This window comes from Arachis hypogaea, chromosome 20 (genome assembly GCF_003086295.3).
Source record: "Arachis hypogaea cultivar Tifrunner chromosome 20, arahy.Tifrunner.gnm2.J5K5, whole genome shotgun sequence".
NCBI classification, from domain to species: Eukaryota; Viridiplantae; Streptophyta; class Magnoliopsida; order Fabales; family Fabaceae; genus Arachis; species Arachis hypogaea.
Window position 1 is genome coordinate 129,733,141 of NC_092055.1, and position 12,386 is coordinate 129,745,526.

The window sequence follows — 12,386 nt, forward strand, 5'->3', positions numbered from 1 at the left end:
TCGTTCGTCTCAGATTTATGTCGCTACGGCAGAACTGGCAACACTTTCATCTTGGCAGCAAGGAAGTTCGATGCGGAGGTTGAGGAGCTTCTTGATTGGATGCTCGCTGCAAAATTCCAAGCTTGAGCCCTTGTTCTCCAAGCTTCTTCTTCTATGCATCTCCTCCAATTTTGGCGCTGCATGTTTGCGAAAAGGTTCAGCAGTTTCTCTTCTCCTCTCTCTCTCTTTCTCAATTTTATTTGTTAGCAATTTTGAGTGTTTTAGTATTCAAATTTGAAGATGCTACTGCTAATTTATTGAATCTGTTTAGTTGATTACATTTCACTTTTTGCAACCCTAATTCTGATGTTACGCCACTGCTATTGTGAGTGCAGGATTTTGATGACATGGATAAGCGCTTGAAGGATATAGAAGATGAAACTGCTGCTATTAAAGAGATGCAAGCCAAGGTCAAGAAGGAGATGGGATCTGCTCAGGGTAGCTATTTTAATTTTTATTTTGTAAATGATTTCTCGTTCTGCATTGATCATAGCTTGAGATTTGTCATTTTTTGATAAATTTATCAAAAAGGAAATGAAACTTGCTAATGATAAATTTGTCATTTTTTGATGATATTGTATATAGATGCAGGTAGTAGTGTATGTTATTGAGAGATAAGCTAAGATCGATCAAGGAATCATTCATCAATAATAATGAACTAATCTTCAAACAATAATAACTGGCTTTCATTCCCTCTTTCACCAACTCATCATCAAGTCACTACTCATTTGTGCTATTCTTTAACATTTCATTGGCATGTTTCTATGAATTGTTCATTCCTTCGTTAATGATTGCTTCACTAAGTGAATCAAAACCTAGTAGTTCAACAATTGAGGCTCCACTGACTATACATGCTCCAATTTGTAATTCATCTAAAACTTCTAACAAGGGCTCACAATCCTCTAGTTTGATGCATGGAACAAAGATTATTTTTCTGATTACTATTAAGAGACAGACACTGCCAGCTGTATCATTGACAGATAATATTGAAAGCAAGGGATTAGATGGTAGCAACATGGCTTCCAAAAAGAGGAAAATAGCATGGTCAGAGAAAAAGGACAATCTGCTACGAGATGTTGTTCAAAGATTTGGTGAAGGGCATTGGGCTACCATTGCAAAAGGAGGCAACTTTCCTGTTAAGAGAACTACTAAACAGACAGATCAAGTAACTATTTCAACTTTAGCTTGCAAATTATGTGATCTTTATATCAACTGTTGTTATTTAGTTTCCCAGTATGCAAGTGAATGTTTAATTCAGTGTAAAGCAACATGTATGTGCAGAAGAAATATGTTATTAGAAGTGGCAATGGTTGGAGACAATAACAGCAGCCTGTATGTCTTAGTACTACCACTGTTACTACACTTTGATCTATGAATATGTTATTGTTGCAAAATACAAATGGCGTGTGATTTAAAGTTGAAAAGAAAGTTGGTATCTTTGATGCAGGATGCTGATGTGGAAAGATGGGTTCTGCCAAGGAAGGAGTGCAAGTTTGGTAGAAGACATGGATAGAAGAGGAGAGGATCCAGTGAAAAAGGCCTTCAGCAAGATGTCCATTCAGTTATATAATTATGGAGAAAGATGGGTACTGGGTAGGTCATTGTTTTGTGAAAATCTCCATGTTGTGTCTGTCTCTAATTGGGTGTCAACGAATTAATCTTAATCTTAATCTTAAAGTTTGGGTGGAAACAGATTGATGAAAAAGTTGCATCGCATAAGTGCCACAAGTGGGTCTTTAAAGAGCCCACAAAATGTGAGCCTAATATCTCCAACTAATGGCAGAGCTCCTTTGATGCTCTCTCGCTCTCATTATTTTCTTCTTTGCTTTTAGCTTCAAATAAAACAACATAACCCACCATTTAAATCTTGTTTCTATTGTTTATGTGTACCTATCTCATAATTGATTGATTGATTCATCCCAATTTTTTTTTTCTTTTTGGCCTTATTTATTACAACTTCCTCCTGAATAGACCAACCAGTTTGATTCTGTCATTCAGGTCACTCCACAATCATTTTTAGGCTTCCCCTTATTATTGCTCCTTAAACATTTATTTTTAATTTACCAATAAATTTAGTTTTTTTTCTCTGATTCTTCTTGGAGAGACTATTGTTATAATTCAAGCTGGACATGACCTTATAAATTGTGGGAACAGGTAATTTGAAGTGATTTGCTTACTAGAAATATTCGATAAGATAATTAGTTCAAAGAGGTTATCTATTCATTTATTTTTGCAACTGTTATGCCAATATTGTACTACAGTGTTGCCATGCTTTTGCAATAGATAAATTCCTATCATTTTAAGATCTATTAATTCAAATAATACGAAGAATAAACATGCACCTCATACTTTGCAGTTAAAATGCATGAAATGTGGAGGGAAATATGAGCGTCAGGAAAGGATGATGGATCTTACCGTTGAGATAGAAGGGGACATAGCAACTCTGTAGAAGCTCATTTTGAGTTCATAGACTTGTAGTATTTTTTGTTGTTTAGATTTGTAATATGATTTATTATTTTTCAAGAGAAATTTGTGTATCAATATTTTGAGTTTAATGAAATATCTCATTTTGTATTAATTAATTTTAATATATTTATATTATGCACAACAATAATCATTGTTAGCAAAAATAATTGAGATTCTAAAAAAAAGGTAGTTCGTTGCTTCTAAGAAAAAGAGTATAATATAACTAAAAAAAGTCTTAAGATTTTAGCGGCAATAGTAATGACCAGTAAAAGTGAATGAAATTATAATTTTAGAATTATTTTTAGTAGCTATATAAATTGCCGGTAAAATGGGTTTTGGCGGCAATAATAATGGGCGCTAAAAATGAATAATATTGCAATTTTAGAATTATTTTTGGTGGTCATATAAATTGTCAAGAAAATGGCCGCTAAAAATTACATACTTTTTGCAGCCATTAAAAAAATCTTTACCGGCAAATGTTATAATTGCCGCTAAAACCTTTTAGCGACAAAACATAAGACAGCTAATGTTTAATTGCCAGAAAATGTATTAGCGGCTATTTTTATTGCCGCTAAAAGCAAAATAAATGGCCGCTAAAAGTGATTTTTCTTGTACTGTCGTGCCACGCGACACTTAACGTGATACGTTATCATCTAACTGACGAAAAATTTGATTTGACTTATAATTATATTTTTCTGGGACTAATATAATCAACAAAATTTTTAAAAATAATTTAAAGAATGGATTATGTTTCACCTGAAAATTCAAGGATTAACCCCTCCTAAATCTAAATTACTGTTTACTACATCATTGAATAAGCCTCCTTCTACTAAAATTACGTTATCAAATAATCTTAATCCTATTACATAAATTAATCACAATTGATTACCAACAAATTTAGATCGTGCAATATATTATGATTTTAATTAATATGTGCCATAAGGGTAAATATATTTTAAGATTTTCATTTAAGAAAATTTTATTAAAAAAATATAAAATTTAAGTTTTTTATATATTTATTATTTATTTATTAAAATAAAAATTAATTACCTTATAATATTATCAAACCATCCTACCCTCTGGTTCCCCCCCCTCTCTCGAAAAAAGAGTTCTAAATGTTTAATTAAAATAATAAAAAAAACATAAAGTAATTAGTTAGGAAAATTTTATAATTTTATTATGGTCAACATTAATTAAATAATTGACTATTTTTTTATTAATTAACATTTAATTTTAAATTTGACCAAAAAATATTTTACCCATTATTTGATCAAATCTACATTATTATTAGTTTATTTATGACTGTTACTATTTTTTGTTATTAGAAATATTTTTTTCTTTTTATATTTATGCATACATATTAAGAAGATTTAAAATAAAAAGAAATTTATAGAATAAATATGTTAAACTAAACTTAATTAGGATCAATGACTCAAAATGTATTATAAAAAAAATATATAAAAGTATATTTAACATTTTCTAACATAATAATTAATTATCCTAAGGACATAATTGATCATTGACTAGTATCCCCCCACCCCCAACCCCCAATTAACTACTTATTTTATTTTTTGAATAATTTATTTATATTTTTAAATAAAGATAAAAATAAACGATTTTTGAGAAACACGTCCTGACTAACTTCTAGGAGATGCAGTTGAAGAAATAAAAAATTTGTAAAAAGAATATTATGATTATAAATTTTTTCCTATATTTATAGAAAGCCAAATATATATATTTAAAAAATATAATCATCTAATCACTATACAAATGTGTCATATATATTACAAAATATTATTAAAATAAAATATTTTTAATTAAAATATTATTAGAAGATGGCATGTATATTGTATTCTTTATTAATTTTTCAAAAATACCATGTTGTGTAAAATAGTTTTTTTACTTATGAACGTAACTTTAATTTTTTTTAAAAAGTACTTATATATTTGTTAGGTTGAAACAGCTTAACTATTTTCTATTCTATTAATAAAAAGTGTTTTTGTAAATATATCTAAATACAACTTTTTCCTTTTATTTCTGCTTAAGGTACTTCTTTTAACTGCACAAACAAATACGAACATTATTAGAAAAAAAATGATGAAAGTGGCAAATAATTTAGGGGAATATTATATTTCAGCATTAGTTTTAAAAAAAAAATTAATTTTAGAGAGATATAATTTACTTAAAATATGAAGAATGAGTAAATAGACTCGATTTTCGTAGTTGCTAAACTATGAATAGAATATAATTAAAAATCTAAAATTTAATATTATATATATATATATATATATATATATATATATTATAATTTGTTGTTATTAAATTTCTGTATTCATCCAACTCTATAAATATGCATGAGAAAGCCTTAATAGAAGTCATCAAAAGAGAAAATATTTTAATTTGTTTGGTTACTCCAACTTAGGCTTAAATCAAAAAATTTGAAAACATGGTGAAGATTACGGTCAAAATAGCATTTGTCATGATCTTTTTTGCTTTGATGGCCACTAATGGTATTTTCTTTCTCATCTTCTATGTATTTTCTTTTTCTTTTCTAAAAAAATTTGTTAATTATTTTCTTTCAATCTCCAAATTGAGGTCACAAAAAAGAATTCTAGTATGGTATTACATTTTAAAGCCAACTCAATTTTGGTTGATAAAATGTGTTTGTATTTTCTTTTTTTCTCTCTAAAGCAATAAAAACATGCTTTTACTTAAACAAACAACGTGGATCCTTTTTAGAATATATATAAGAGATTTTTAATGAAATATTTTTTAAAACACTGTCTTTTAAGAATAAAATTATTTTTCTAATAAAAATATTTTCCAAAAAAAAAACATTTTAAAAGTCAATCCAGATACATCCATTTTTTTTTCTTCTTCTTCTTCTTTATTTTGTAAATTTTCTACGATATTCTAAATATATTATGTATGACACTTTTTTCTTTTTTTCTTTTTTCATTTTTTTGTAGGATTTGCTCTCCAAAAAACACCAACAAACATGGAGCTTCAAAAAAATAATTGCCCTCGCCATGGTTGCAATTTTTGGCCTGGTGGTTGCGATTTTTTTATAAATACTTGTGCTCCATTTTTTCCTGTGTGTGAGAATGGTTGTTGTACCTGTAGAGGGCCGCCGAACAATGTAAAAACAAAACAAGAACGCCACATTCGCATAGACGGTGAAAAACAAAATTAGTAGGTGCATACCATTACAAATAATGTAATATTAGTCAACATATATTAGCGATGAGTATGTGTGGCTTATGACCTATATATCATATAAAATAAAATATTGAAATTAAATAATTTGTGGTTACTCATGAATGCAAAATTTGGGTTGATTTACCAAAATAAAAAAAATTAATATTGGAAAAAACCTCTAATTTTTTGGATGAGCAATTTTGAAAAAAAAAAATATTAGCCACAAAAAAAAAACATTTTTAAGTTTATCGTATTACTTTTTTTCAGGGGTTGGTCGGATTTCAAGTTGGATCCATAAAAAAAAATGTACTGGCTTATTTAAAAAAAAACATAAGGCATCCGTTTGGCCCAGGAGTTAACCAACTTAATTTGCTATTTTTTCTGATTAATCAAACTAAGTCGTTTAAGTTTGTATTTTTACGAGTTTGATTTTAGAGTCAAATACCCATATATATAAGTCAAGTAAACAAGCTAGTCCAACAGATTAATCTAAGAGTTAGCTCATTTTGACGATCCTAATTAATTTAAGAGTTAGCTCAGTTTAATCTTTATTGAATAAATTCCAAAATAATTTTGATTCACTACTAGAAAACTAGTTATTACAGACGGATATTTCCGACGAATTTTATCCCACGGAAATACAGACGGAATTTCAGAGGATTTTTTGTCGGAAAATAAAAAAAAATGAATTAGCATAAATTACAGACAAAAAAAAAATCCGTCGATAATTCTGTCGAAAAAATTAATTTATTTTTGTGAAAAATAGTTACAGACAAAAAATTTGTCTGTAATTAAATAAACAGAATATTGTGATTTTATAAAATTATTACAGACAGAAAATCTGTGTGTAATTTAAAATAATCCCTCGGAAATATTAAAATAAAGGATTGGTTAATGTTACTCTCAATCCCTCATTTCACTTTTTTTTTACGTTTTTCTTGGATTACTGCCATGGCTTCTCTCTCTCCATCGAAGATTTGACGTCCTCCGCTGTCGCGCCACCGCCGCCGCTCGCGTCGCACAAGCTCCCTCCACCACCGCTCTCATCGCGTTTTCTCCCTTCATCACCATTGTCGCACGAGCTCTCTCCGTCGTGCTCTTGTCTTACGAGCTCCCTCTGCCGCCGCTCTCGTCGCTGCTTCTTCTCTCCTCGCCGGAGGTTTGTCATCGTCTCTTCTCATCACCGTTAGTTCAGGTAGGCCTTCGCCTCCTTCTCATCCCTAACCCTAACCCTTCCATTGTGACTCTGTTCTGATTTCATTATCCCTAGCCCTAGCCGTAGCGCTAACCCTGTCCTTTTCCTATTTTGCTTGAAGTTGAAAATCAAAGAATACGATCCAGGAGAGCTCTTATGTTTGCAAATCAACTGTTGCTGCTGCAGAGAACTGAGTTTCTAAATTCTAAGGTATGAATTTTGTATGTTCCTGTAATTTGTGAAATCTGAAACATAAAAATTTCTATGATTGTGGTATAGAATGAAGTTTGTTTATGAACTATATATTTGAATTGCTAAGATTTTTTATCTGGAATTTGCATGTTCTTGTTCCTTCCAGTTCTTGTTATGACTTATGACTATTGATTTTGGCTCCTCCTTCCTGTTCTTGTCTGAATCTGCTGAATTGCTTTTTATCAAGTTTTTTAAATTTAGATTTCTCTGCTGAATAGTTATATTAGTTCTTTGTTGAATTGCTTTTTATCAAAATTTAGAGTACAAAATAATAGTGAAAAAAAAGACGAAAATTAGTTTTTTGTGGACTCTTGAATGATATATGTTGCATTATTTATTTTAGCTTCTGAGCATTTTTACTTATGCTCTGGCTGCAATTTTGATAGATTTTCTGATTTCCTTGCAGTGAAACATGATTGTGTGTTTGGTGCTGACTTGGATTTAAATGAAATAACCTATGTATTAGGGGTATAAGAAGCTTCTTCTCCCCACTTAGTGCTAAATATCATTGTTGTTCAATGCATTTGAAGGATTTTTATTTTTATGGTTCCGTCTCTGAACTTTTGTTTCATATGTGCAAATATAATGCAGGCCCCAATTTGAAGGATAAATGCATTGAACTATATTGCTATTCAGTGATTAATTAATTTATTGCAAATTGATATGAGGTTCTATATATGAGGTTCTATATATAAAATTCTCTTCAAGTGCTAAATATCATTGTTATTCTTTTCTTTTTACTTAGTGAATATACGAAGTTTGTGTTAGAAGCCCTTGAACTGTTGGATACCATAAAGAACTATGAGAGTCGTGACTCCACAGGATGGTTTGCTCTTAAATCTACATGTTCTTATCTTTCTTGGTACTGATACTAATTTTCTGGTTTGAAGATACTACATGTTTTTGTTACAAATTCTATAGAGATTAGTTTTCTCACAATGATAACTACATGAAATATTGATTTATAACAGAATTTCTATGGTGGTGTATATTAACGAAGCAACTACAAAGATTAGCTGCTGTTGTCTTTCATGGGAAAAACTATGCTATAGTGATCTCTCCAACTGACTTGACACTGCTGCCTCTTACTATGTCATGAAAAGAATTAAATCCCTTGATCATAAAGATGCCATTCAAAGGACAGTTATTGCATCAATCCATCAGCCTAGTGCTGAAGTTTTTCAATTCTTTGATAATCTCTGTTTGTTCTCTGCTGGCAAAACAGTTTACATTGGACCTGCTTCTACTGCAATTTAGGTTAATATACAACTAAGAACCAACTAACTAACTAGTTCATATTTTCAATGCCCATCATTTCTATAATACTATCATAAGAACATCATCTTGTATGTAGTTTTTCGCTTCCAATGGTTTTCCTTGTCCTGCTCTTCAAAACCCCTCAGATCATATGCTAAAAAGTATAAACAAGGACTTCGATCAGGTAATAAGCTTTCCAATGCCTCTTTTCTTTTCTTTAACAATTCATTTGTTCTAAATGAGATTTCCTCTGTCACTTGCATCTCTTTGGCTGCTAAAGTTGAAGAAACTCAAGTGCCTCTTCTCTTGGACCTTCAAGTACGTGTTTTTTTTCTCCTTTATATCAGAAAACTCATCATGACGTTTCTAATAATGTGATTATTTGATCATGAATCATCATCAGGTTGAAGATGCAAAATATGTGTTTGAGTCAAAGACTATTCAGAGAATGGAGCTTCTGATTCTGTCCACCTTGAATTGGAAGATGCACCCTGTGACCCCACTCTCAGCGATTGAAGAATAGGTGGATTTGACACAGCACATGCTGTAGCTAGGTAATTTTGTTATCGGTTCTTTTTTTTTCTTTTTGGCTAATGAAAAATATTTCATGGATTTGAATTTTAGTGTGCAAGTTTGATTTTATTTTCAGGGCATATGGTCGAGCTGCGATCAAGTTCCGTGGCATTGATGCAGATATCAATTTCAACGTCAGCGATTATGATGAAGATATAAAGCAAAAAATATATGTAATTGATTGACCAAATCTATGCACACCTTTGCCAGAAGATATCCACATTGCTTCTTTATTGTTCCAAATCTGTTTCTGCTTATATGCAATAAAATCAATTTATTTCATTGCCTTGGCTTTTATTTCTTCTCCCAAAGTTGTACGATCATATGCAAATAAATCCTCATATATAACAATTTAATTATCTTATCTATTCTATATTTTTCTAGTATATTTTGTGATTGAAAATTATCAACATTATGTTCTCATTTTCTAAAAATATTGAATTCGTAAACTTGTCTTTAAATTATATTAATTTTAAACTTCAATTCAAATTAATAGCAAACTTCCAATTAAAACTTTGCATTAAAAATAACGACAAATTTTTTATCCAATTGCAAAAAAAACCGTTTTTAAGGAAAATCTTTTGATTTGAGTTGTTTGTAAAATTTTTTAGAATTGACATCTTGCTGAAATATTGTAAGTTATTAGTTTTTAAAAATTAACTAGCTAATTATTAGTCACGATTTTGGGATGTAAATTATTCTCTCATACAAAATAGCTTTAGATTAGTGACAAAATTATGACAAATTACATTAGCGTGTTTGGTGTAACACCCTCACTATTAGAGTGTCACGCTTTCGGCTGCGCCACTCTGATAGCAAGAAGTATTATGATGAATTCATATACTTAATAATAAAATAGGAGCCTTTGACTCGAAACCGTATCGCTGTTTTTTTTTTTTTGAAAATCGAAAAAATACTTTATCTTGAAAACAAACAAGCATATACATGTGTACAAAAGTTCTTACATAAATAGCTTATGAATATAATATACATACAGAACATGTAACGCCCTAATATTCAAATTCTTATACTCGAGTCATAAGTCAATGATAATAAGGTGGTACGACTCTCAAGGGGGATTTTTTTATACATAATTATAAGTAAAATTGAAAGGAATATTAATCGAGAAGCCTGAAAAGAGTAAAAATAAAAATCGCGAAGTCGTATCACTCACGCGTCGACAACTAAAAGATAAAGCGTGAAGTCGAAAGCGTTATAAGGATAAAGTCATAAAGAAGAATAAGAGAAGAACAATATATGGATATATGACATAAGTAAATAGCCACTAGCCGCGACCCGCGGAGTTTAGGCCGGCTAGGATACAGTATAAAAGTAGATGACAACAATACTTCCTAATCTCTCCCAAATAAAACACGAAAGCCTCTATAGGCAAGTTTAAAAGAGTTCAATACATAATATAAGCTTTTCAAAATAAAGGTGGAGAGATTCGAAGCAAAATATAAAGTAGAGAATATAAAGATCTTCGCCATATCTCAGATGAACCACAGCTCACTTCTAAGGACCTGGACCTGTATCTGAAAAACAAGAGATATATATGGAATGAGAACCCCCAACCCATGGGTTCCCAGTACGGCAAAAGTGCCAAATAAATACAATGCATTGTAATAAAATCTCACTAAGCATCCTAGACTTCCTTTCACCAAACATTCACCCTATGTCCTCGCTAATCCATAAATAGACAACTGTCATAGGGAATGCTAAAGCTAATTCATCTTCCTCATGCTTCTCAACTTCCTAACTCTCCAACGAATCAGAATCAGAATCATAAACAAAACCATCACCAGTTATTTTGTCTCAACAATTCTATATCGTTACTTCATATCCTCACCTGGAGCAAGTGAAATCACTTCACCGCGTCTACCCAGGAAGCTTAAATTATCTCATTTTTTATCTGGAGCAAGTGAAATCACTTCACTGCGTCTACCAAGGGAACTCAAATTATCTCATTTTCTACCCGGAGCAAGTGAAATCACTTCACTACGTCAACCTAGGGAACTCAAATTATCTCATTCAATAATCATCATTTTAAATTACTCATATCATCATTCCATTCCAACAAGAACAGCCCTCAGCGTCAACCAACACCAGCATGAAGGACCTCTCAGTTGTACAATCACAAGCAATACAGACAAGTAATATACAAATAAGGTACAAGTAAAGCAAGTAGCATTTAATCAGGTAGCATAGTATATACGTACAATTTAGCAATACAAAATAGATAGGCAAACCCAAACAAGTCAAACATATGCAAATGATGAATGCCTACCCTATGGCTGATGAGTCTCATCTGTCGGTTATAAAGCCAACCCGACAAGTCCTGGTAGCTAACCATTGGACTGTCCCTCTGTCGTGCATCCCCAACTCAAGTTATTCACAATCATATTCATAATCACACAACACCCACACTGGTGTTTATCTTCACAGTGTCCGGCCACACTTACGACATAGGGTCAACAGAATCTCGGATCTCAACCTGGAGCAAGTGGAGCCAACCCACTGCATCTACCCAATGAAATCCGAAACTCAGATAATTTCACAAATCTCAAATCAATCTCGACTGGGAGCAAGTGGGGGCTAACCACTACATCTACCGAGGAGTTCATACCAAACCCGGAGCAAGCGGAATCACTCCACTGCATCTACCCAGGCAGGTGTTTAAAAGCTAAACCTGGAGCGAGTGGAATCACCACTACTACCGCTACTACCCAGGCGTCACCATCTTTGACCTGGAGCAAGTGGGACGAACCACAACCCTTGCTACTACCCAGGCATCTCAAACATACATTCATTCAAGACTACATAATTAAACTCATTTTTCATTATCCTCCTTCCTCATCTCGTACCCGGAACAAGTGGACAATGTCACTGCCTACTACCCGGGGTCACACATCACATTCAACATTTTTCATCATTATTCATTTACCATATTTAATCATTAATCATATACATATACATACTCAGCCATAATTCAATTCTTATCACAGCCATCCAGCTCATACTATACATAGCACTTCCACCATCATCCTCAGCAACTCATACAATTATCATTACTCATCATTCATAATTGATTCTCACTTTACTTCATCCACAAGTTACCACATGTCCTAGCTTCTTTTCATTACTAGGCATATTATAAAAATTTAGGACTTAAAGGATGAAAGTGGAGGCTTAGAAGTCTGAAATTCGGCTTTAAAACTCAAAAATCAATTTTTGCCGAAAACAAGGTCACACATGCGCGTCACCCACGCGCACGCGTGGAAGGCGAAAAAGTAGGGTGACGCATGAACATCGCCCATGCGCATGCATGGAAAACAGAGAGGTAGTGTGACACGTGCGCGTCAGTCACGCGTACGCGTGGGTGCGTTTTATGCTCCTCGCACAAAAC

The 12,386-nt window shown here is 32.0% G+C and overlaps 1 protein-coding gene across 7 annotated transcripts; it reads left to right on the top strand.

Moving 5' to 3' along the window:
• The first annotated feature begins 4,879 nt into the window (after positions 1–4,879).
• On the top strand, positions 4,880–9,262 carry LOC112784028 (cyclin-D3-1-like). Of its 7 annotated transcripts, none has more exons than XR_011878677.1 (10): positions 4,880–5,015; positions 5,475–6,898; positions 7,020–7,108; positions 7,557–7,618; positions 7,742–8,012; positions 8,122–8,407; positions 8,505–8,591; positions 8,688–8,725; positions 8,811–8,961; positions 9,057–9,262. XR_011878677.1 is itself a non-coding variant. In XM_072229866.1 (9 exons), exons 5-8 carry the CDS (start codon positions 7,952–7,954, stop codon positions 8,928–8,930), a joined length of 306 nt encoding a protein of 101 aa, XP_072085967.1. In that variant the 5' UTR covers positions 4,880–5,015; positions 5,475–6,898; positions 7,020–7,108; positions 7,557–7,618; positions 7,896–7,951; the 3' UTR covers positions 8,931–8,961; positions 9,057–9,262. The 7 variants fall into 7 exon arrangements, 2 of the variants coding, with proteins under 2 accessions (XP_072085967.1, XP_072085966.1); XR_011878678.1 differs by having other exon boundaries at positions 7,896–8,012; XR_011878676.1 differs by lacking the exon at positions 7,557–7,618 and having other exon boundaries at positions 7,896–8,012.
• Positions 9,263–12,386: the final 3,124 nt, after the last annotated feature.